Source organism: Pongo abelii, chromosome X (assembly GCF_028885655.2).
Source record: "Pongo abelii isolate AG06213 chromosome X, NHGRI_mPonAbe1-v2.0_pri, whole genome shotgun sequence".
In the NCBI taxonomy this organism is placed as follows: Eukaryota; Metazoa; Chordata; class Mammalia; order Primates; family Hominidae; genus Pongo; species Pongo abelii.
In genome coordinates this window covers 124469883-124493672 of record NC_072008.2, presented here as the reverse complement: position 1 = coordinate 124493672, position 23790 = coordinate 124469883, and the positions used below count along the sequence as shown (strand labels likewise).

General features: G+C 42.6%; 1 protein-coding gene across 2 annotated transcripts in view; it reads right to left on the bottom strand.

The window, feature by feature from the left end:
- IL13RA1 (interleukin 13 receptor subunit alpha 1) overlaps nucleotides 1-13941 on the bottom strand; it is a 79443-nt gene extending 65502 nt beyond the window's left edge. The window contains exon 1 of one of the 2 annotated variants that reach the window (XM_024240739.3): nucleotides 13475-13941. In XM_024240739.3, coding sequence (XP_024096507.2) covers nucleotides 13475-13556 — 82 coding nt within the window. In that variant the 5' untranslated portion in view covers nucleotides 13557-13941. The remainder of the gene's footprint in view (nucleotides 1-13474) is intronic. The other variant, XM_054544998.2, reaches the window with a different exon arrangement.
- Between the last annotated feature and the right edge of the window lie 9849 nt (nucleotides 13942-23790).

Sequence of the window (23790 nt, the reverse complement as noted above, 5' to 3'; positions counted from 1 at the left end):
CCCTGATAATAAAAATATACCTATTTGTGGTTCATTTCAACTGTACTCCAATTTTCAAGGTAATTTAAAACCTACTTTAACCTCAGTTTTGAAATAAAACAATGGCCTGCCCTATATTCAACCTTTCAAATGGGATTAATATTTTCCCATCTGTTTTGAAGTGTCCTTTGGTCAGATCTTCTAACTGGTTTGCATTTTGGGCTTCTTGGGGCTATCTGCTATCCTTTTCTTTTTCTCTTCTGGTTTCCTCCATGTCTTTTGATTTTTCTACTTCCTACACTTTAAACACACACACACATGGATTCTGGGAATAAGGCAAGAGTAGCAAGCACCAGACATCTATCTCCTCACCTAGATAACAATGGTAGTGGCAGAATCTGTTTGATGTAACAATTTTGGAAGACTGCAGAGTTATATTAGGAAACACTTATATTGAAGGCTTGCAATTTCCAAGGAAAGGCTTGAACAACAAATTGCAATAAATTTCAATCAACGTCAGCTTTTACATAGTAGTAGCTGCCCATCCTTCATCCCCAACCCCATGGCAGGCAGCTGTGCACATGTTCCTAGAGCCCTCTGCCCACAGCTTGTGGGCTATGTGGGCAAAAGTACTCTGTCCTCCAAATATCAGGGATTTGTATTCTGATTACTGATTGCTGCTTCTGATCACAGAGGTACAAAGAGGCTAGCAGCCATTGTGGTTGCACCTCTTGTACCATTGTTGCAACCATTGTTGCAAGCCCTCCCTATCTAGCTAAAGTGATTTCCAGAAGATGTAAAAGAATGGCGCTCTTCCCTTGTCACCTCATTTTTCTCCTTTTCCACTTTTGGGAGCTAGGCATTAAAGATTAGAAATTCTTAAACAACTACAGAGGCTGGGCATGCTGACTCACACCTATAATCCCAGCACTTCGGTAGGCCAAGGCAGGAGGATTACTTGAGGCCAGCAGTTAAAGATCAGCCCTGGCAACATTGCAAGATCCCATCTCTACCAAAACAATTTTTTTTGTTTGTTTGTTTAAATTAGCTAGGTGTGGTGGCATGAATCTGTAGTTCCAGCTCCTCAGGAGACTGAAGTGGGAGGATCACTTGAGCCCAGGGATTCGAGGTTACAGTGAGCTGTGACCACACCACTGCACTCTAGCCTGGGCAACAGAGCGAGACTAGGTCTCAAAAACAAAACAAAACAAAATGAAACAAAATTATATATACAGAGAAAAATAGAAAGTGACCACACATGCTCAGTGAAAGCCCAGAAAAAAACCTGAGAAGACTAAGTTTACACTTCAGGTTGATGCTCAACACAGACAGCCTACAATAATCAAAAAAATAAAAACAATAAACAATAACAAAAAACAGCAAATCCTGGGGGAAGAGGGGAATCTGGTTTCCAGAGAAACCAGATTTAAATGTCCAGTTTTTAACAAAGAATCACAAGGCAGACAAAACAAAACAAACAAAAAAAACCAGGAAACTATGGCTCATTCAAAGAAAAAAAATTAAACAACAGCAAACCTGTCCCTGAAAAAGACCTGATGGCAAATATATTAAAGAAAGATTCTGAAACAAGTATCTTCAGATGTTCACAGAACTAAAGGAAGATGTGGAGAGAGTCAAGAAAATGATATGTAAGCAAAATGAAAATACCAATAAAGAGATAGAAAACCTAAAAAGAGACCAAAAAGAAACTCTGGAGCAGAAAAGCACAACTGAAACGAAAAATTCACTAAAAAGAATCAAAGGTAGATTTGAGCAGGCAGAAGAAAGAATCAATAAACTTGAAATTAGGGCAATAAAAATTATTGAGTCCAAGGAACAGAAAGAAAAAAAGATTGAAGAAAAGTGAACAGAGTCTAAGAGACCTGTGGTACACCATCAGCAGACCAGTGTATGCATTATGGGGGTTCCAGGAGAAGAGAGAGAAAGGGGAAGAAAGAATACTTGAAAAAATAATGAGCCGGGTGTGGTGGCTCATCCCAGCACTTTGGGAGGCCAAGGCAGGCAGATCGCCTGGGTCCAGGAGTTCGAAACCAGCCTAGCCAACATGGCAATACCCCAGTTCTACTAAAAATACAAAAATTAGCTGAGTGTGGTGGTGCACATCTGTAATCCCAGCTACTTGGGTGGCTGAGGCAGGAGAATCACTTGAACCCAGGAAGCAGAGGTTGCAGTGAGCTGCGATCCTGCTACTGCACTCCAGCCTGGGTGACAGAGTGAGACTCTGTCTCAAAAAAAGAAAAGAAAGAAATAATGGATGACAACTTCCCAAATTTGATGAAAGGCGTAAACATCTAAAATGTAGACGATGCAGTGAAAGCAGTACTATTGGAAAAATTTATAGCTATAAACACATATTAAGAAACAAGAAAGATCTCAAATCAGTAACCTTAACTTTACAACTTGCATAACTAGAAAAAGAACAAACTAATCTTAAGCTATCATAGGAAGGAAATAATGAAGATTAGACCAGAGATAAAAGAAAAAGGGAATAGAAAAATAGAGAAAATCAATGAAACTAAAAGCTTCTTTTATTATTATTATTATTATTATTATTATTATTATTATTATTATACTTTAGGCTCTATGGTACATGTGCGCAACGTGCAGGTAAGTTACATATGTATACATGTGCCATGCTGGTGCGCTGCACCCACCAACTCGTCATCTAGCATTAGGTATATCTCCCAATGCTATCCCTCCCCCCTCCCCCCACCCCACAACAGTCCCCGAAGTGTGATGTTCCCCTTCCTGTGTCCACGTGTTCTCATTATTCAATTCCCACCTATGAGTGAGAATATGCGGTGTTTGGTTTTTTGTTCTTGCGATAGTTTACGGAGAATGATGATTTCCAATTTCATCCATGTCCCTACAAAGGACATGAACTCATCATTTTTTATGGCTGCATAGTATTCCATGGTGTATATGTGCCACATTTTCTTAATCCAGTCTATCATTGTTGGACATTTGGGTTAGTTCCAAGTCTTTGCTATTGTGAATAATGCCGCAATAAACATACGTGTGCATGTGTCTTTATAGCAGCATGATTTATAGTCCTTTGGGTATATACCCAGTAATGGGATGGCTGGGTCAAATGGAATTTCTAGTTCTAGATCCCTGAGGAATCGCCACACTGACTTCCACAAGGGTTGAACTAGTTTACAGTCCCACCAACAGTGTAAAAGTGTTCCTATTTCTCCACATCCTCTCCAGCACCTGTTGTTTCCTGACTTTTTAATGATTGCCATTCTAACTGGTGTGAGACGGTATCTCATTGTGGTTTTGATTTGCACTTCTCTGATGGCGAGTGATGGTGAGCATTTTTTCATGTGTTTTTTGGCTGCATAAATGTCTTCTTTTGAGAAGTGTCTGTTCATGTCCTTCGCCCACTTTTTGATGGGGTTGTTTGTTTTTTTCTTGTAAATTTGTTTGAGTTCATTGTAGATTTTGGATATTAGCCCTTTGTCAGATGAGTAGGTTGCGAAAATTTTCTCCCATTTTATAGGTTGCCTGTTCACTCTGATGGTAGTTTCCTTTGCTGTGCAGAAGCTCTTTAGTTTAATTAGATCCCATTTGTCAATTTTGGCTTTTGTTGCCATTGCTTTTGGTGTTTTAGACATGAAGTCCTTGCCCATGCCTATGTCCTGAATGGTATTGCCTAGGTTTTCTTCTAGGGTTTTTATGGTTTTAGGTCTAACATTTAAGTCTTTAATCCATCTTGAATTGATTTTTGTATAAGGTGTAAGGAAGGGATCCAGTTTCAGCTTTCTACATATGGCTAGCCAGTTTTCCCAGCACCATTTATTAAATAGGGAATCCTTTCCCCATTTCTTGTTTTTCTCAGGTTTGTCAAAGATCAGATACTTGTAGATATGTGGCATTATTTCTGACGGCTCTGTTCTGTTCCATTGATCTATATCTCTGTTTTGGTACCAGTACCATGCTGTTTTGGTTACTGTAGCCTTGTAGTATAGTTTGAAGTTAGGTAGCGTGATGCCTCCAGCTTTGTTCTTTTGGCTTAGGATTGACTTGGCGATGCGGGCTCTTTTTTGGTTCCATATGAACTTTAAAGTAGTTTTTTCCAATTCTGTGAAGAAAGTCATTGGTAACTTGATGGGGATGGCATTGAATATGTAAATTACCTTGGGAAGGATGGCCATTTTCATGATATTGATTCTTCCTACCCATGAGCATGGAATGTTCTTCCATTTGTTTGTATCCTCTTTTATTTCCTTGAGCAGTGGTTTGTAGTTCTCCTTGAAGAGGTCCTTCACATCCCTTGTAAGTTGGATTCCTAGGTATTTTATTCTCTTTGAAGCAATTGTGAATGGGAGTTCACTCATGATTTGGCTCTCTGTGTGTCTGTTATTGATGTATAAGAATGCTCGTGATTTTTGTACATTGATTTTGTATCCTGAGACTTTGCTGAAGTTGCTTATCAGCTTAAGGAGATTTTGGGCTGAGACAATGGGGTTTTCTAGATATACTATCATGTCATCTGCAAACAGGGACAATTTGACTTCCTCTTTTCCTAATTGAATACCCTTGATTTCCTTCTCTTGCCTAATTGCCCTGGCCAGAACTTCCAACACTATGTTGAATAGAAGTGGTGAGAGAGGGCATCCCTGTCTTGTGCCAGTTTTCAAAGGGAATGCTTCCAGTTTTTGCCCATTCAGTATGATATTGGCTGTGGGTTTGTCATAAATAGCTCTTATTATTTTGAGATACGACCCATCAATTCCTAATTTATTGAGAGTTTTTAGCATGAAGGGTTGTTGAATTTTGTCAAAGGCCTTTTCTGCATCTATTGAGATAATCATGTGGTTTTTGACTTTGGTTCTGTTTATATGCTGGATTACATTTATTGATTTGCATATATTGAACCAGCCTTGCATCCCAGGGATGAAGCCCACTTGATCATGGTGGATAAGCTTTTTGATGTGCTGCTGGATTCTGTTTGCCAGTATTTTATTGAGGATTTTTGCATCAATGTTCATCAAGGATATTGGTCTAAAATTCTCTTTTTTTGTTGTGTCTCTGCCAGGCTTTGGTATCAGGATGATGCTGGCCTCATAAAATGAGTTAGGGAGGATTCCCTCTTTTTCTATTGATTGGAATAGTTTCAGAAGGAATGGTACCAGCTCCTCCTTGTACCTCTGGTAGAATTCGGCTGTGAATCCATCTGGTCCTGGACTTTTTTTGGTTGGTAAGCTATTGATTATTGCCACAATTTCAGCTCCTGTTATTGGTCTATTCAGAGATTCAACTTCTTCCTGGTTTAGTCTTGGGAGGGTGTATGTGTTGAGGAATTTATCCATTTCTTCTAGATTTTCTAGTTTATTTGCGTAGAGGTGTTTGTAATATTCTCTGATGGTAGTTTGTATTTCTGTGGGATCAGTGGTGACATCCCCTTTATCATTTTTTATTGCATCTATTTGATTCTTCTCTCTTTTTTTCTTTATTAATCTTGCTAGTGGTCTATCAATTTTGTTGATCCTTTCAAAAAACCAGCTCCTGGATTTATTTATTTTTTGAAGGGTTTTTTGTGTCTCTATTTCCTTCAGTTCTGCTCTGATTTTAGTTATTTCTTGCCTTCTGCTAGCTTTTGAATGTGTTTGCTCTTGCTTTTCTAGTTCTTTTAATTGTGATGTTAGGGTGTCAATTTTGGATCTTTCCTGCTTTCTCTTGTGGGCATTTAGTGCTATAAATTTCCCTCTACACACTGCTTTGAATGCATCCCAGAGATTCTGGTATGTTGTGTCTTGGTTCTCTTGAAAAGATCAACAAAACGGACAAACCTTTAGCTAGATGGACTAATAAGAAAGAAGACTGAAATTACTAAAATCAAAAATGAAAATGAGAATTTTACTCATTTTCAAAAATGAAAATGAGAATTTTACTCATTTTCAAAAATGAAAATGAGAATTTTACTCATTTTCAAAAATGAAAATGAGAATTTTACTCATTTTCAAAAATGAAAATGAGAATTTTACTCATTTTCAAAAATGAAAATGAGTATTTCTCTAGAATCATTACTACTGATTCTAGAGAAATAAAAAGGGTTATAAGAGAGTACTACGAACAACCGTACACTAACAAATTGGACAGCCTAGATGAAATGGACACATTTCCAGTAACACAAAACCACCAAAACTAAATCACAAAGAAATAGGAAATCTAAACAGACCTGTAAGTAGTAAGATTGAATCAGTAATCAAAAATCTCCCAACAAAGAAAAGCCCTAGACCTGATAGCTTCACAGATAAAATTCTACCAAACATCTAAAGAACTAGTACCAAACCTTCTCAAACTTCGTAACTCATTCTACGAGGCCAGCATTACCTGATACCAAAGCCAGACAAAGACGCTACAAGAAAAGAAAACTATAGACCCATATGCCTTATGAACATTGATGTACAAATTCTCAACAAAATAGCAGTAAAGTGAATATAGGGGCACATCAAAAGGATTATAGACCATGAGCAAGTGGGATTTATTCCTGGAATACAAAGATGTTTTAACATACAAAACTTGATCAATGTAATATACCACATTAACAGAATAAAGAGGAAAAAAACTACCTGATCATCTCAACTGATACAGAAAAAGCATTAGACAAAATTTACTTTTCATGATAAAAACACTCAGCAAACTAGGAGTGTAAGAAAATTGACTTAAAAGTTATATATGAAAAACCCACAGCAAACATCACCCTTAATGGTGAAAGACTGAAAGCTTTTCCTTTAGGGTCAGGAATGAAACAAAGATGCCCACTTTCACCACTCCTATTCAACATAGTACTTGAAGTTCTACCCAGAGCAATTAGGCAAGAAAAAGAGATAAAAGACATCCAGTTAAAATAAGGTGTAAAATTATCTCTGTTTGTAGATGATATGGAAACACATCCCATGTTCATGTATTAGAACACTTAGTATTGTTAAGGTGTCAATACTATCCAAAGTGATATACAGATTCAATTCAATCCTTATCAAAATCTTAATGGCATAGTTTTGCAGAAATAGAAAAATCCATCCTAAAATTCTTATGAAATCTCAAGGAACCCTGAATAGCCCAACAGTCTTGAAACGGAAAAACAAAGCTGTAGGACTCACACTTCCTGATTTCAGAACTTACTACAAAGCTGCAATAATGAAAACAGTGTGTACTGGCATAAAGACAGACATACTGATCAATGTAATAGAATAGACAGTCCAGAAATAAACCATCACATGTATGGTCAAATGATTTTGACAAGAGTGCCAAGACCACTCAATGCAGACAATCTTTTCAACAAATGGTGCTGGGAAAACTGGATATCCATATGAAAAAGAATGAAATTGGACCCTTACCTAATACCAAGTAAAAAAATAAATTCAAAATGGATCAGAGACTGAAATTGTAAGACTAAAACTATAAAATTTTTAGAAGAAAACATAAGACAAAAACTTCATACCATTGGATTCAGCGACAATTTCTTGGATAGGACACCAACAACGCAGGTAACGAAAGAAAAAATTGACGAATTGGATTTCATGGAAAAAATTAAAATGTGTGCATCAAAATATTCACAGAAAAAAGTGACTCACAGAATGGAAAAATATGTGTAAATCATATATCTGATAAGGGATTAATATCCAGAATATACAGAGGATACCTAAAACTCAACAATAAAAAAAAAAAACTCAATTCAGAAATAGGCAAAGGCTTAAATAGATCTTTCACCAACAAAGATATGCAAATAGCCAATAAGCACATGAAGGTGTTCATCATCACTAATATTTAGGAAAACGCAAACCAAAACCACAATGAGATTTCACCTCACCCCCATTAGAATGGTTACTATCAAAAAATAGAAAATAAATGTTGGCAAGGATACGGAAAAATTCAAACCCCGATGCATAGTTGGTGGAAATTTAAAATTTCACTATGGACAACAGTATGGTGGTTCCTCAAAAAAATTACAAATAGAATTATCATACGATACAGTAATTCCATTTCTGGGTATATACCCAAAAGAAGTGAAAACAAGGTCTCAAAGAGATATTCTACACCCAAGTTCATAATAGTATTGTGAAATCGCTAAAACATGGAAGCAACCTAAGTGTCCATTGACAGATAAACAGATAAGCAAAATGTGGTATATGCATACAATGGAATATTAGTCAGCTTTTAAAAAGGAAAAATTCTGACATATGATACAACATGAACCATGAGGGCATTATGCTAACAGAAATAAGCCAGTCACAAAAAAGACAAATAGTATAAATCATGCTGCTATAAAGACGCATGCACACGTATGTTTATTGCAGCACTACTCACAATAGCAAAGACTTGGAACCAACCCAAATGTCTGACAATGATAGACTGGATTAAGAAAATGTGGCACATATACACCATGGAATACTATGCAGTCATAAAAAAGGATGAGTTCATGTCCTTTGTAGGGACATGGATGAAACTGGAAACCATCATTCTCAGCAAACTATTGCAAGGACAAAAAAACCAAACACCACATGTTCTCACTCATAGGTGGGAACTGAACATTGAGAACACTTGGACACAGGAAGGGGAACATCACACACCAGGGCCTGTTGTGGGGTGGGGGGATGGAGGAGGGATAGCATTAGGAGATATACCTAATGTAAATGACGAGTTAATGGGTGCAGCACACCAACATGGCACATGTATAATATGTAACAAACCTGCACATTGTGCAATGTACCCTAGAACTTAAAGTATAATAAAAATATATATATATAAATTAAAAAAAGGAAAAATTCTGACATATGATACAACATGAACCATAAGGGCATTACGCTAACAGAAATAAGCCAGTCACAAAAAAGACAAATAGTATACCATTACATTCATATGAGATACTTAGAGTAGTCAAAATCATAGAGACAGAAAGTAGAATGGTGTTTGCCAGGCGCTAGGGGCAGGGGAAAATGGGGAGTTATTGTTTAATGGGTACAGAGTTTCAGTTTTACAAGATAAAAAGAGTTATGGGGATGGATGGTGATGATGGTTGCACAGCATTATGAATGTTTTTAGTAACACTGAACTGTGTACTTAAAAATGATTAAGATGGTAAATTTTATGTTATGTGTATTTTATAATAAAAAATTGAAAAAAACACAGGCACTGAAACTTTAAATATAATCTCCAAATGTTTAAATATATACAAATACATGTGAACTGTGTGTGTATACAACATGCCTAGACATATACATGATTAAGTGATGATTATACTACTTGTAAAGGTCTCTACCAGCTCTTCGTGTATAACTTCAACATAGTGTAGTGTTTAAGAGCACAGACTCTGGAGCCTGACTGCCTGAGTTTATATCCCACCTCTACTACTTGCCATCAGGCAAATTACTTAACCTCTCTATTTCTCAGTTTTCTCATCTCTAATATGAGGATAATAATAGTAACCTCTTGCAAAGGGTTATTATGAGGATTAAATGAGTTAATACAAGCAATGTGTTTAGAACAGTGCCCAGAGGCAGCAAGTGCTATGTGTTAGCTATCTGCTTTATTTCTTCAAGACAAAACAATTCTAAGGAGTTGCTTTTTTTTTTTTTTTTTTTTTTTTGGAGACGGAGTCTCGCTCTGTCACCCAGGCTGGAGTGCGCTGGTGTGATCTCAGCTCACTGGAAACTCTGCCTCCTGGGTTCAAGCGATTCTCCTGCCTCAGCCTCCCAAGTAGCTGGGATTACAGGTGTGCACCATCACGCCCGGCTGATTTTTGTATTTTTAGTAGAGACTGGGTTTCCCCATGTTGGCCAGGCTGGTCTCGAACTCCTGACCTCAAGTGATCCACCCACCTCGGCCTCCCAAAGTGTTGGGATTACAGGTGTGAACCACTGTGCCTGGCCAGGGTTGCTTTGGTTTTCTGTTGAATTGATATGTGCCCCTGGCCTTTGAGACAGAACAAGTATCCCTTCTACCTGATAAGCTTCCCTTAGGCACCTAATTTCAACCATGTCTTGGGGATTGCACCGCTGACTTCAGAAAAGGGAGTAGGAAGGGACCCAAGTATGTCTGTATCTAAACCTCAAATCCCAAGTCTGTACAGTCATCTAGCACAACATCCTATTTAAATTAAGAGTTAACACAATCTATTATTTCATAAGAAGGCATTTTGCTTAGCTTATAGCTTTCAGTCTCGCCTGTCCAATCACAGCAGCTAGCAGAGGCATGCACATTTCGGGAAAAGTTAAGGAAATCACAAGAGTCATGTATGAGTCATCTGTCCCCTTCCCTTACATCCACTCAGGCGTCAACTCCTGTTCGTTTTTTTCTTCCAACATCTTTCTTAGTTACCCCAATCATGCAAATATGCTCTGTTGTGCCCCACCAGGTGGGAAGATACCAGTAAGTCATGGTCCTGGACAGGAAGGGTTCGCAGCACATTTTTCTAGTGGAGACCTGCAACCATAGATTCCTATGTAGCTTCACACTCCACGGGCTCCCCTACCCAGTAAAGTCTCCCTGCTTGCTTCCTCCTCCTGTGTTATTTTTCCCATGCTGCTCCGGACTCAGAGCTTTCAAGGGCAAATCAAGCTATTCTGCCTGGATTGACTTTACCAATGCACTCTCCTGCCAAGCCAGGTTCCTTCCTGACTATAATGGAGCACTCTTGCCCTCATTTCTGGGTCTCTGCTCCTGCTATTCCCCCCACCTGGAATAAATTCTCCACCTACTCAAATCCCACTCATCCAGAAGATCTAGCTCAAGTTTTACCTCTTCCATAAAACTACCAACCTTCAGCTTTTTCTCTTTTGTATGCCTATAGTACTAGTTGTTTGGACCACACAGCCCAGCCACTATAAAGCCAGTCTCCAATGTAGTATCATTAGCTTCTTTTTTTGTTTTGAGACAGTCTTGCTCTGTCGCCCAGGCTGAAGTGCAATGGCCTGATCTTCGCTCACTGCAACCTCTGCCTCCCAGGATCAAATGAGTCTCATGCCTCAGCTTCCTGAGTAGCTGGGATTACAGGCATGTAATCCCACACTTGGCTAATTTTTGTATTTTTAGTAGACGGGGTTTTGCCATGTTGGCCAGGCTCAAACTCCTGGCCTCAAGTGATCCATCTGTCTCAGTCTCCTAAAGTGCTGGAATTACAGGCATGAGCCACTGCACCCGGCCTAATATAGTATCATTAGCTTCTTAACAAATGGCTTGCACGTACTTTTGTGGGTCCCAAGCCGTCCTGCCCTGCTACCCTGGGAGGTGTCCAGCTAAGGACTCGTGTCTTTTCTGCTGGGCAGAAGCAGTGAGTACAGTGGTTAGGGCATGGCCTCTGGAATCAGGCTGCCAGGGTTGGAAACCTAGCTCTTCCACTTTGCCAGCTATGCGAATTTGGGCAAGGGTCTTGGTCGCACTGTGCCTCAACTTTTTCGTGTACAAAATGGGACTAATAACAGCACCTACAAGTTATATTATTGGTAAAGATTAAATGAAATAGTACAAGTAAAGCAGTTAGAAAACTGCCGGGCATAAATGTTATATACAAATGCCAGGCATAATGTTATTATTAATGCTAGTTATAATTAAGACATGCCACATGTGGGCCATTGAGTGGGACAGGTTAAACTAAGCTAGTAATCTAATCACTTTTATAAACACTCTGAGGATTAGAGCTGGAGGAGCTCTTAGAATTTATGCAGTTCAACCTCCTCATTTCACAGATGAAAAAACTAACTGCAGCACAAAAGAGAGGAAATGACCAGCCCAGAGTCCCACAGCTGGTAAATATCAGAACCACTAAAACTCAAGTCTCACTGGAAACATCTAATTTTTTCCCACCATACCTCAATGCAATTCTATCAATACTTTTAATGGGGAAAGAAGTTTCTGTTTTCTAAATAAGCAAGTTAACAACAAACCATTGTGACAAGACTGATGAAGTTGGGAGTTGCCAGTATTGTCTAGATGGCCAGCTGTTGTTTCAGGTGTGTGTGGGAGTGAGTCTGTAGGAGGGAGGGTGCCAGAGTGGCACTGTGAAAATCAGGAGACTAATGAGATGGGTAACTTTAGACAAGTTCCTTCCCTTCTCTGGGCTGCAATGTCCCATATGATTATGGAAATCAGGTGTCCCCAACTGAACTAGAGGCCCTTTTGGGGCAAGAATTTTGCTACACACTCTCAGGTTCTAAGTCAACCTAGAGAGCCTGGCTCAGTACTAAATAAGGCAGACACCTGAATAATTATTGACTGACAAGCTTCAAGTCTCCCTCAGGTCTCTACTCAAATGCCACCTTTCAGCAACATTTGTTTTCTTCTCGATCCACCCTTTTTACAATGGCAAACCCCTTCCCAGCTGCTGTGTTTTTCTCTACTTAGCACCCTCAGACATATCATATATTTTACCCCCACCCCCCGATATGTCTGAGGGCAGGGACCTGATCTGTTTTGCTCACTGCTGCATCCTCAGCCCCTAAACACTGCCTGGCAGCATGTATTTTATTGACTGAATCCATAGAGGGCATTAAAGTTTCCTAATCAACATTTCAAACTTGGATTTCAAAGCACATTGGTAAAAATGCAATAAGCGTACATAAGTGTTTGTGTCAATGTGATAATAAAACCTATACAGTTTGGGGCTTTCATTGTGACCAAAAACGTCCAGAAGGCCATTCCTTCCAGGAGCTGCTCCTAAGGAAGTCATTAACTCCCAATTTTTCACAACTGCCAGGTTGATTAACTAGAAGTTACCAAACAGGGTGAGGGATATACACAACTCTCTGAACTATCTTTGCAACTTTTCCATAAATCTACAATTACTCTAAAATATAAGGTTTATTAAAGAGAGTGGCGCGTGGGGAGCATCTGCCGGGATGCTATTCTGGGTTTCCCAAAGGATTTCTTCGACGCTAGAGGAGGTCATGATCGTCACATCCTTTTTCAACAAGGACTGAGATGTTTAGAGGTTCCCTTCAACTTCCACCCGCAAGAGCCACCCTTAGACAGTGAGGATTGGCGCGGCCTGGGGCAAAGAGCCCCGGCGCGTTCTCAGCTCGCCTGGACTTCGGTCGTGGTCCCCGCCGGCTCTGGCGCCTCATTTCCTCCCGGGCTCACAGGCGACATTCCGGGCGCTGACCCGCGGCCCTCTGACGCCGTGGGCATGTTTCGGGCCCCGCGCCCCCGCACGCCTGGACGCCAGCCTCCTTGGCTCTTCCCGACTACAAGTCGCAGTCCTCTTACTTCGCTGCCGCCACCTACGCCGCACCCGGAGTTCGGGAAAACCCCGCAGCTCCCGGGTCCCACCTCGAACCGGCCCCAGTAACGGGACCCAGAGACCCCGCGCGGGAAGCCGCAGCCGCCCAGCGACGGGCCTCGCGAGGGCAGCCCCCAACACCCACCCCAGCTTCGGCCCTCCGCCCGGCGTTGACCTCCCGGGCCTTTCAGCCGTGACCCTCACCACCCTCAGCCCTCCGGCCGCCCCTCGGGCCCCGAGGGTCTCACTCACCCGTAGGCGCGGCGGCCCCGCCCCCGCCGCCGGCACAGAGCAGCAGCGCCCACAGCCCGCAGAGCCGCGCCGGCCACTCCATGCAGCCTCTCGCCTCGGAGCCCGGCCGGCCGGGCTGGAGCCTTGGCAGTCCCCGCCTCCTTCGCTCCCTCTTCCACTTCCCGGCTCCGCCGCCCTGGAGGCTGGGGGCCGGCGCAGACGGGAAGGGCCGCCCCGCCCACCGGCCTCAGGTAACCTGAGCCGGCGAGAGCGGCCGGACGAGGCGGGGCGGGGCGCCGGCGGCTCTGGCGGCTCCTATGGCTCCCAAGGCTGGACACCTGGCCCACCCGCAGCTCCCGCGTCCGGTCTCTGACCGAATAAAACTTCCTCCACCACGTCGCCGCCCAGTCCGGGCGCTGCCTGGGCCCTCTCCCTCCGCGTGGTGGAGCCGGCGTCGCCGCTGCCTGCACACTTGCGGGGCCTCGGAGGTGCTAGGGGCTGTGCCCTGCTGGACACCAGGACAGAGTCATCTGCGGAAAAGAGCCTTGGCCTGGGAGTCTGGAGACCTGGCTTCCAGCCCTTGACCTCTGAGCCCTTGTTTGCTAGCGCTGACTCCAGGGTTAGTAATACCAGCCCTACTTCACTGGGTGGAGTTGGGGACATGGCAGCACTGTGCTTTGTGAAAAGGACAAAGGGCATATTTGAAAGCTGGCAATACATAATGTTGATTTTAAAAGGAACATTCCAAACATGAGGGAGGGCACCATACGTGCGTTTTTTAAAGCACACGACCAACTTTCTACATATTTTTCAAAGGGATTCGAGTTGAGTCGGAAGAATACACATTGATACTTGGGCGTCTATGAGGGTCAGTGAGGCTGGGAGGAAGGAAAACAAGAGTCCTTAGGCGTTTCCTGCTGCTGCTGTCAAAAATGACCACAAATTTAGTGAATTAACAGTTTTATTTTATTACAGTTCTGGGGGTCAGAAGTGACACTGAGCTTAAATCAAGGTGTGGGCAGAGTGTATTCCTTCTGGAGATTCTACGGGGGGAATCTGTGTCTTTGACTTTTCCAGCTTCTAGAGGCTACCCACATTCCTTGGCTTGTTGCGGAACCACTCAGACCTCTGCTTCCCTTGTCGTATCTGACTCTGACCCTCTTACTTCCCCTTTTCCCTTATAAATACCCTTGTGATTAGATTAGGTCCACCAGATAATTGATAATAATCTCCCCATCTCAAAATCCTTGATTTAATCATAACTGAAAAGTCATTTTTGCTATGTAAGGGAACATATTCACAGGTGTTGGGGATCAGGATATGGAATCATGGGAGGGGGACATTATTTTATCACCTTCTCTCAAAAAAGAGTCATGTCTAGATGGATGATGAGACCCATAATGAGGTGTATTTTGGCCGAATTAAGCCAATGCATATACCTGAAAACAGTTAAAGTATACCAATAAAAATGCTGATAATATACCTAGTCTAGACCCCACCGAAAGGGCACAGGGATGTTTAACCTATTCAAAACAAAGGTTCCACTCTTGGAATTAAGGCCCTCAAATTCAATAAATATTTATGAAATTGTTCCAGGAACTGTAGAAGACACTCATCAAAAGCAAGCTCTGCTAACAGAAAGCTGCAGTCAGTTTGAGGGGCAATGATAAGGGCAAGAACAAGGAATTGTGGGATACAAAAAGGGTGCCTTTTGGGAGGGAAGGAGCAAGGGAAGCTTCCAGGAGGAGGGTCTGCCTGTGCTGAATCTCAGGATGTTGATTCTTGTGGCTAATGGTTCAGAATAAATTCCAGAATCCAGGCATGGTGGCATGCACCTGTAATCCCAGCTACTCTGGAGGCTGAGGTGGAAGGATCACCTGAGCCCAGGAGTTCAAAACCAGCCTGGGTCTGTAACAGAGTGAGACCCCGTTCTCAAAAAAAATAATAAATCCTGGCTTGCATATGTTATTGAACAAAATAATGTTTATGAAAACAGTTTGTAAAGTATCAAGGCCTGTAGAACTAAGAGATAGTATCACTATTTCTAAATCCCTCCCACAAATAGGTCAGCCACTGTGTATCCCAAGGCCTTTCCTCCACCACCACCACAGACATATACACTTGTTGACATTTGCTATAAACATTATACAATAAGTTTATAATAACGTTTCCAAAATGGTTATGTCATCTGCCTTTTAAGGAGTCTTTAGTTGGAACAGGAGCCCTTGGGGACTGGCTGAGTGCCATCATGGGCACTGCTTGGCATAGATTGACCAAGTGCTTAATAAAACAGTAATGGTAGCAAATGATTAGAAAAATAGGGATTGCAACTTGTTATGAGCTTCCAGAAAAGCCCTGAGAATTTGAACATCGTGAGGAAAAAAAGAAAGGGCAGTGTGGAGAGGGGAGAGACCTGATTTCTTTTCACCAAGATAGTTCCGGCCTGCTGGCCTTAAGACTATATTGTTACTTTCCTTTCTTCCCAACCCTAAACATCATGCAACGATTTTTCAAATTTTTGGAAGGGGGTGGAAAGAATCAGGAATGCTGTTTCTTCAACATAAAACTTGTATTTGTAATCTCCGTGTAGTGTGATTCAAAGAGCGTCTTGGATTGAATCAGGCCACTGCCCTGGTCTGCAGGAAGAATGAAGACAGATAGAAGGCTTTCCAGGAACTGCAGTAGACAAGGAGCTTTCAGTTTGGCTTTGTGTAAATCAAAATCATGATGAGTCAACATCAAGTTTAACCCTTAGAGTCCTGATGACTTGGGTGCGAGACTACCAGTGGCCTTTCTTTCACTTTGGCCCGGGGTGGCTGGAGTTCTGCGCTGCCCTGTGTACCTAGGCCACTCCACTCAACTGTTTTGACCTTTGCCCTTCTCAATAAGTCTTCGTCCTTTTCTGTAACTGGAGGCTGAAAAGGGCATATGCAAGAAAATGTCTGGCAGGAAAGAATGATGTCCCTCTTTCCAAAGTCAGGTGTCCTTCCATCCAGTTAGAGACACCTTCCTAAGTCCAAAAGGGACACAGACACCAGCATATTCCAAGGGCTTAGCTAAAAGTGCTGGTCCCTTAGACAAAAATCTCACAGAGGGTCCTCTAAGCAAAACCTCACACCACTGCAAAACAAAGAAAAAGGAGAAGTTGAAAACAGGGAATTTCCCTCCTGATTCTGGATCAGTGGCCCCCAACCAGGGGCAATTTTACATCCCAGGGGACATTCGGCAATATGGAGAGATATTTTTGGTTGTCATGACTGAAGCAGGGGGCATGCTTCTGGAATGTAGTGAGTAGAGGCCGGGCATGCTGCTGTTAATACAATGCACAGGACCGCCCCCACAACAGACTTACTCTACTCAAGATGACAACAGTGCCAAAGGTGAGAGAGATCCTAAGCTAGAATACTCTTTGTTGTCTTTTGTATTTGGTCCCCACCCACCCACTGTCCCCCATGCCTGGCCAAAATTAGAGATGAATGCTAAAAGTACTTACTCTTGACAACTCCCTTTCCTGTATTTCGTACCCCCAGTTCCCCATCCACTGTCTAGTCCTGCAGTCACTTATTAGATGGTAAAACATCTCTCAGATCTATTCCTCCCCCCACCACCCAGTTTTGCCTCTATGGTTCTATTTCAGGACTTTATTACCATTCCAGAAACAGTCTTCAAACTGGCCATGAGGGTCTACCGTTTACAAGACAGATCTTCCCAATGAGCAATCTGTCCATGTCACTCCTCAGCTTAAGCTTAAGTGACACCCCTCCCTTCATCAAATGCCACAAAAGGCAGTCTCAACTCCTCTGCCTGCAGGCTTGCCTCTTCAGGATAGATTCCCCACACTCTTCCCAGCTTCACTTCCAGCCAAGCTTCCAGGTCCCAGGTGGCTGACTGGCCACCTTCAGGCTGAATCTCCCTTGTGAGCAATGGTGTTTGGTCCATATTGTGTTGGAATTCATGGGGATCTAGATGCCAGTTTTTTTTTTAAGTCAGGAGATTTTGCCTAAGGCCCCAGATTTCCAGCTTCTCTTAATAAATCAAAAGTCCTGGTAATATTGGACCTGTTTCAGTGTAGAAACCGTCAGCAGATGTCAGATGGGCTGCCACCTTGTTAACAGGGCATGTACTTCCTGTCTGCACAGGCCCTAGGGCTCTCTATTGCTCCCTGGCCTAGTCAGCGTTTCCTCACTTATGACTTGCCCGGTTCTTGTTTGTCACCTGTGATATTTTCTCACTACAAACCTTTTATCATGGTGTTCCCTTTATCTAAAATGCTTTTCCAGTTCTCAAGTGTCACATTTTTTAAGGGCTTCTCTAACTCCCAAATGCAAAATTCTTTGCTCCCTCCTGTGTGTGTGTGCTCATAGCACCAGACACGTTCCTCTATCATATCAAATCACACAGAGGTTTGTGTGCATGTCTATTTCTGCCACTGGATTCAAGCTCCTGGAGGCCAGACTGTCCAGGGTGACTCCAGGTTTTCTACCTAGGAGGAGCTTAGTGGTGGTAATCTGATTGGAAGGAACAGTCCCCAGGGGCCTTGTCTTGGAGCCATGTGTGTACAGCAAGAGCTCTACTCTTACTTAGATTCTGAGTGGATTGAGTCGGGGGAGCTTGGAGAAAGGCATCCTCTGGCACCACAGAGAATATAAAGATGAATGGAACATGGTTAGTGGCTCATAACTCATTCTCAATGTTTGGGTTTAAATGAATTAAAGGTCCTTGCTCTTCCGCAAGTGGTTTTCTTCTACAGTTTTAGTGGAGTTCACTCAAGGGAGTGTTGCTTGCACAAGAGGCCACTGACAGACCCTTTGGGTTTTGCCTGAGAGTAGGCACACTTCTGGGTGACTGGGTCAGTGTCCTGAGACCCATAGACCTGTGGGCCTCCAAACTTTACAGCAGGTTGTTTTGTTTGTTTTTTTTTTAAGATGGAGTCTCGCTCTGTTGCCCAGACTGGACTGCAGTGATGCGATCTCGGCTCACTGCAACCTCCACCTCCTGGGTTCAAGAGATTCTCCTGCCTCAGCCTCCTAAGTAGCTGGGATTACAGGCACATGCCACCATGCCCGGCTAATTTGTGTATTTTTAGTAGAGATGGGGATTCACCATGTTGGCCAGGCTAGTCTCGAACTCCTGACCTCAGGTGATCCACCCGCCTTGGCCTCCCAAAGTGCTGGGATTACAGGCGTGAGCCACTGCACCCAGCCTACAGCAGTTATTAAATTGACTCTTTAATTCAACAAGGCACTCCTTTTACCCAGAAATCTCCAATGCTAAAGTCCTCAAGATGGCTTCCAAGGCCTTACCCTATCTGACCCCATTATCTCTCTAACCTTCTCTCTTACTGCTCTCCTTGGCTCCCTTACTCTCCTCCAGCAACACTGACCACCCGGCTGTTCCTCACACAAGCTAAGTGCACTCCTGCCCGAGGGCCTTTGCCTTGACTTTTTCTTTGGCTATCTGCTCTCTCCCCGTCAAGATATCCTCATGCCTCACTCCCTGGCTTCTGTCAGATCTCTCACTGAGGCCTGTCCTGGCCACCCCATTGAAAACTGCAAGCCCCATGGCCACTTCCTTTCTCTCGCTTCCTGGGTCATTTGCTGTCTCCACTAGAATGTAAGCTCCATCAGGGCAAGAAGTTTTTTCTGATCGGTTCCCAGCTGGATCCCCAGCACTCAAAACTATATGTGGCACATAATACCTGCTCAATAAATATATTTTAATTGAATAAATAAATTATACATTTTTCTAGGTGCTGTGAGGAATACCAACCAACAAACCAAAGGCCTGCTCTTAGGAAACTCCTGGTCTAAGTTGTGGAAAGGTATAGAGAGCAATTAGAGAAAATGTAAAAAGCAAACAAACAAAAATGGTACAAATGCTCATCTGTGGTACAGGTTCAAAGAAAGGTGACACAGGCCTGTGTGGTTGAAATTGCTTTTGAAGGTTTCTTACAGTAGATGGGAGTTGAACTAGACCTTGAAGGATGACCAGAATGAGAGAGGGAGGTTAGGAGGAGAGAGAGAGAGAGAGAGAGAGCAGTCAGTTTATGGCTTGAACTCATAAGCAATAAGAAGTCACAGCAGGCTTTTTACAAACAAGATGCTGACATAATATGTGGTGTTTTGCTTTCTAAGATGAATTACCAAGAGTTCATTAATTCCTGTCTGGAGGTAAGAAGGCCCAGGAAAGACTATTTGAGGTGTTGGCAGCCAGGGACAGGGCCAGCCTTCAGGCAAACTGCTGGCTCCATCAGTCAGAGCTCAGGTGCCAGGAGGCTGATTCTTCCCTGGGCAAAACGACTTGGGGTGCTGCTCTACACAGGAGCATGTTCCTGGGGCCTGGAGCCCCTACCCTCTCTTGCTCCCCTTGAAAGCATTCATTATTCCTTTCAGAAGCTCCCTGGCCTCACTTCCTCCAGGCTGCCAACCCTTCCTCTCTGGAATTGGCCTTGCTCTGTTTTCCAACACTTGAGTCTCTGAAAGAGGAAGGGCCTCTGTGTCTTAGCATCCAGGTCCCCTCCTTTGGCTTCTGGCTGCGTTGCTATCATCACTGCCACTACCACTACCCTGGCATCTCAGCCAGGATCCCCTACAACCTTTTCACTGCACTTTCCCCACCCTGGATCTAAAACTATGTAGGGCCTGTCCCCTGTTCTGGTCCAGGCAGGACAGGTCCAATCCTTGCACACTTTACCAGCCCTGTTAGTGCTTTGCCACTCAGTTCCCTGGCATTAGGATCTCTCTTCGGCCTTAGGGTTCCTCAGTTTAAACAGTCACACTTTGGGAGGCTGGGGCAGGTGGATCACTTGAGCACAGGAGTTCCAGACCAGCTTGGGCAACATGGCCAGACTCCATGTCTACAAAAAATACCAAAAAAAAAATAATAATAATTAGCCAGGAACTGTGACATATGCCTGTAGTCCCGGCTACTCTGGAGGCTGAGGCTGGAGGATGGCTTGAGCCCAGGAGGTGATTGTAGTGAGCCGAGATCACGCCACTACACTCCAACCTGGGCGACGGAGCAAGACTGTCTCAAAAAAAAAAAAAAAAAGAAAGAAAGATTCAAATGCTCCATTTGTGTGTTAGTCACCTGCACCTTCTTGCCTTGAAAGGTCTCCATTGTTTGCTTTGAAAGTGTAGGGCAATTAGTATTTTCATTTAAACAAAGAAGCCTCTAGTCCCTCTTGCCCCAATCCACAACGCCTCTCCAAGGAGGGGCTCTTTGCATATCTGTAACTCCACCCCAGGAATTAATTCTCTCATTTGCATATCCCAATAGCATCCCCAGAGGTCACTCTGCATATCTAGCTATTGGACAGATCCCTGTGCAAGCACAGAATTGAGGCCTCATTTGTGGATTGGAAAATACCAGGCTTCTGGAGGAGCAGCAAAACCCACGCCAGTTTAGTCCCTGCATAAACCCATCTTTCCCATAGTCGTTGACCTGGACTGCCATTTCCAACCCTCAGTCATAGAGCAAGTTGACTGCAGTGTGACCTCATTGGCATCCCTGGTGCTGTGCTGCACCAGCCTTGCTACTTCTCAGCCACAGAAGCAAGGACCCCTCCTTAACTTCTCATTCCCAGTTTCCAGGATGGTACCAATCTTTGCAAGTGTGATGAGGTTTGCTTTATGTCACAACATATAGTTTGTTTTTGTAAATGTTCCATGAGTGTTTGAGGAAAATGCATATTCTCCAATTACTGGGCCCAGTGTTCTATACGTTCCATTAAGTCAAGTTTGTGGATTGTGTTGGTCAAATCAACATTCTTGCTGGTTTTTTGCTCCTTTGGACCTGCTAATTACTGAGAGATGGGTGTTACAATTCTCACTATGATATTATGATGGTGCATTTGTCAAATTCTTCTTATAATTCTGTTAATTTTTGCTTTATATGTCTTTTTCGACGCTATTTCATCAAATACATGCAAATCTAGAATTGTTATAGTTTCCTCATGAACAAAACCACTTATCACTATGAAGTACCTTTCATTAATGAAGTACTATTCTTTGTCTCAAAGTGTATTTTGACTAATTTATTATAACTTCATTAACTTTCTTTTGGTTAGTATGTATCTGGTACATTTTCTTACATCCTTATTTTGCTTTCAGTGCAATTATGTTTTGGGTCTGATCTTGGGAACAGCATAAAGTGCAAATTCGGTTTTTTCTATCCAATAGGCAATTGCTATCTTTTAACTGTAGACTTAGTTCACTTAGATTTACTTCTTTCTTTTTTCTTAATTTAGTAGAGATGGGGTCCTCCCTATGTGGCCCAGGCTGGTCTTGAACTCCTGAGCTCAAGTGATCCTCCCACCTTGGTCTGCCAAAATGCTGAGATTACAGGCGTGAGCCACCACGCCCAGCCAAACTTCTAATATATTTATACTTATATCTACCATCTGATTCTGTGCTTTCTATTTGTCCCATTTTTCTGTTTCTTTTTATCTTCTTTCTAGAATTCTATTAAATGTTGTGGGCATTTTTTCTTTTTTTTGGCCTTTTTTTCATAACAAGAGCATGTTTTATCTTTTGTAAACTAGGCATAATGCTATAATAGTGCCTACCACAGGGTTTATTGTAACGATTAAATGAGATGAAGAAACTGACATAAAATGCTTATCCAGAGCCTAGCACATAATAAGCACTAATAAATGGGAACTATTATTAGAATTTCTAGTACTCTTTCATCTTTACAGTTCCCTTGTCTCTTGCGGTTCCGCTTCTGTTGTTCTCCTTTCTGCTGACATTGTCCCATTTGTTCTTAGTCCTTTTTCTTTCATTTCTCCTTTATTGCCACTCAATTTCCTGTTTCCTCTTACCCTTTCATCCCCAGGCAAGCTACATGCACAAGCTGCAATGATGAAGCCCTTTTGGGGAAAAGAGTCAATGTAAAGGGGCTTGGTGGCACAGCAAGGACAGGGTCAGGGAGGAGTGCCTTGTCTACTGATCCCCACTCCACAAGCTGGCAAAGGTACACATAGCCAATACTGGGCACCACTCCTGGCTGGCCATGGTGAAATTAGAGATTAGAAATTAGCTGGGATCACCGGTTTTTGTGAATGAGTTTAAAGGCCATAGCGTTCACCAACTAGGATGCAGTTGAATTCCTTAGCACCTTCACGTATGAAGGATAGCTGGATCCTCACTCTCCACTCTCAAGAAGTAGGGCTGGGCACGGTGGATCACGCCTGTAATCCCAGCACTTTGGGAGGCCGAGGTGGGCAGATCACCTAAGGTCAGAGTTCGAGACCAGCCTGGCCAACATGGTGAAACCCTGCCTCTATTAAAAATACAAAATTAGCTGGGCGTGGTGGCACATGCCTGTAATCCCAGCTATTCGGGAGGCTGAGACAGGAGAATCGCTTGAACCCGGGAGGCAGAGGTTGCAGTGAGCCGAGATCGCACCATTGCATTCCAACCTGGACAAGAGCAAAACTCCATCTCAAAAAAAAAAAAAAAAAGAAGAAGAAGAAGCAGCCCCGCTGTGGGGGAGTGGGTCTCACCTCACTAGGAATTTGTGTATGCACAGGCCAGAGCCTGGAAAGAGGAACCATTTGTACTCAAACACATTGTGGTCAGAGGAAAATTTTGTCATCATTGTTGTGACAGAGCCGCAACTAAATTTAACAAGCTGTGTATTTTTGTTTCCTTCATGATGCATGGAGAAAGCAAAACATTTTGTTTCCAAAAAGGCAAAAACTCTTCAAGCAAAACAAAACAACAACAAAAAGCCTTCTTCTAATTTGGTATTTGATTGCTGTAGAGATTCCTTTCTTTAGTTGCTTTAGATTTTGCTTTTTCATGTCCTTTGTAGCATGACGTACTTTCAAGATTCATTGTGTCACTGGAGGAACATTGGCACTTGGTGGAGTTTTGGGTGCTTTTCTGTTTTCTGGTGGTTTCCACACTTGGATTGAAATAAACAGAGGTGCCGAACTTCCATATTTCAATCGAGTCTCACGACAACTTGAGAGTCCAATATTTTGATGACAACTAAGCATATGCTATCATTCTTCACGGTAAATTTTAAATAGGCACTGTTGGTAATTTTTGAAATTTCTTTATTACAAAACTACAATGTCAACTTACAACGTAGATGAAATGCAATATATTCCTGACGAAATGCAATATATTTCTGACTGCTTGCATCTACAGTAACAAAATGCCTCTATATTATTCAGAAGTTCTAAAAAACAAACTATATATAATCTATCGTATCTATCTTTATCAAAGACAATGATACTGTGAGCATAGAAACAGGAGCAATTTGGTATCTTGCAATCCGCAGAAAAGATTTGAGGAGTAGAAGGTGAAATGAACATACACGGGAGACCA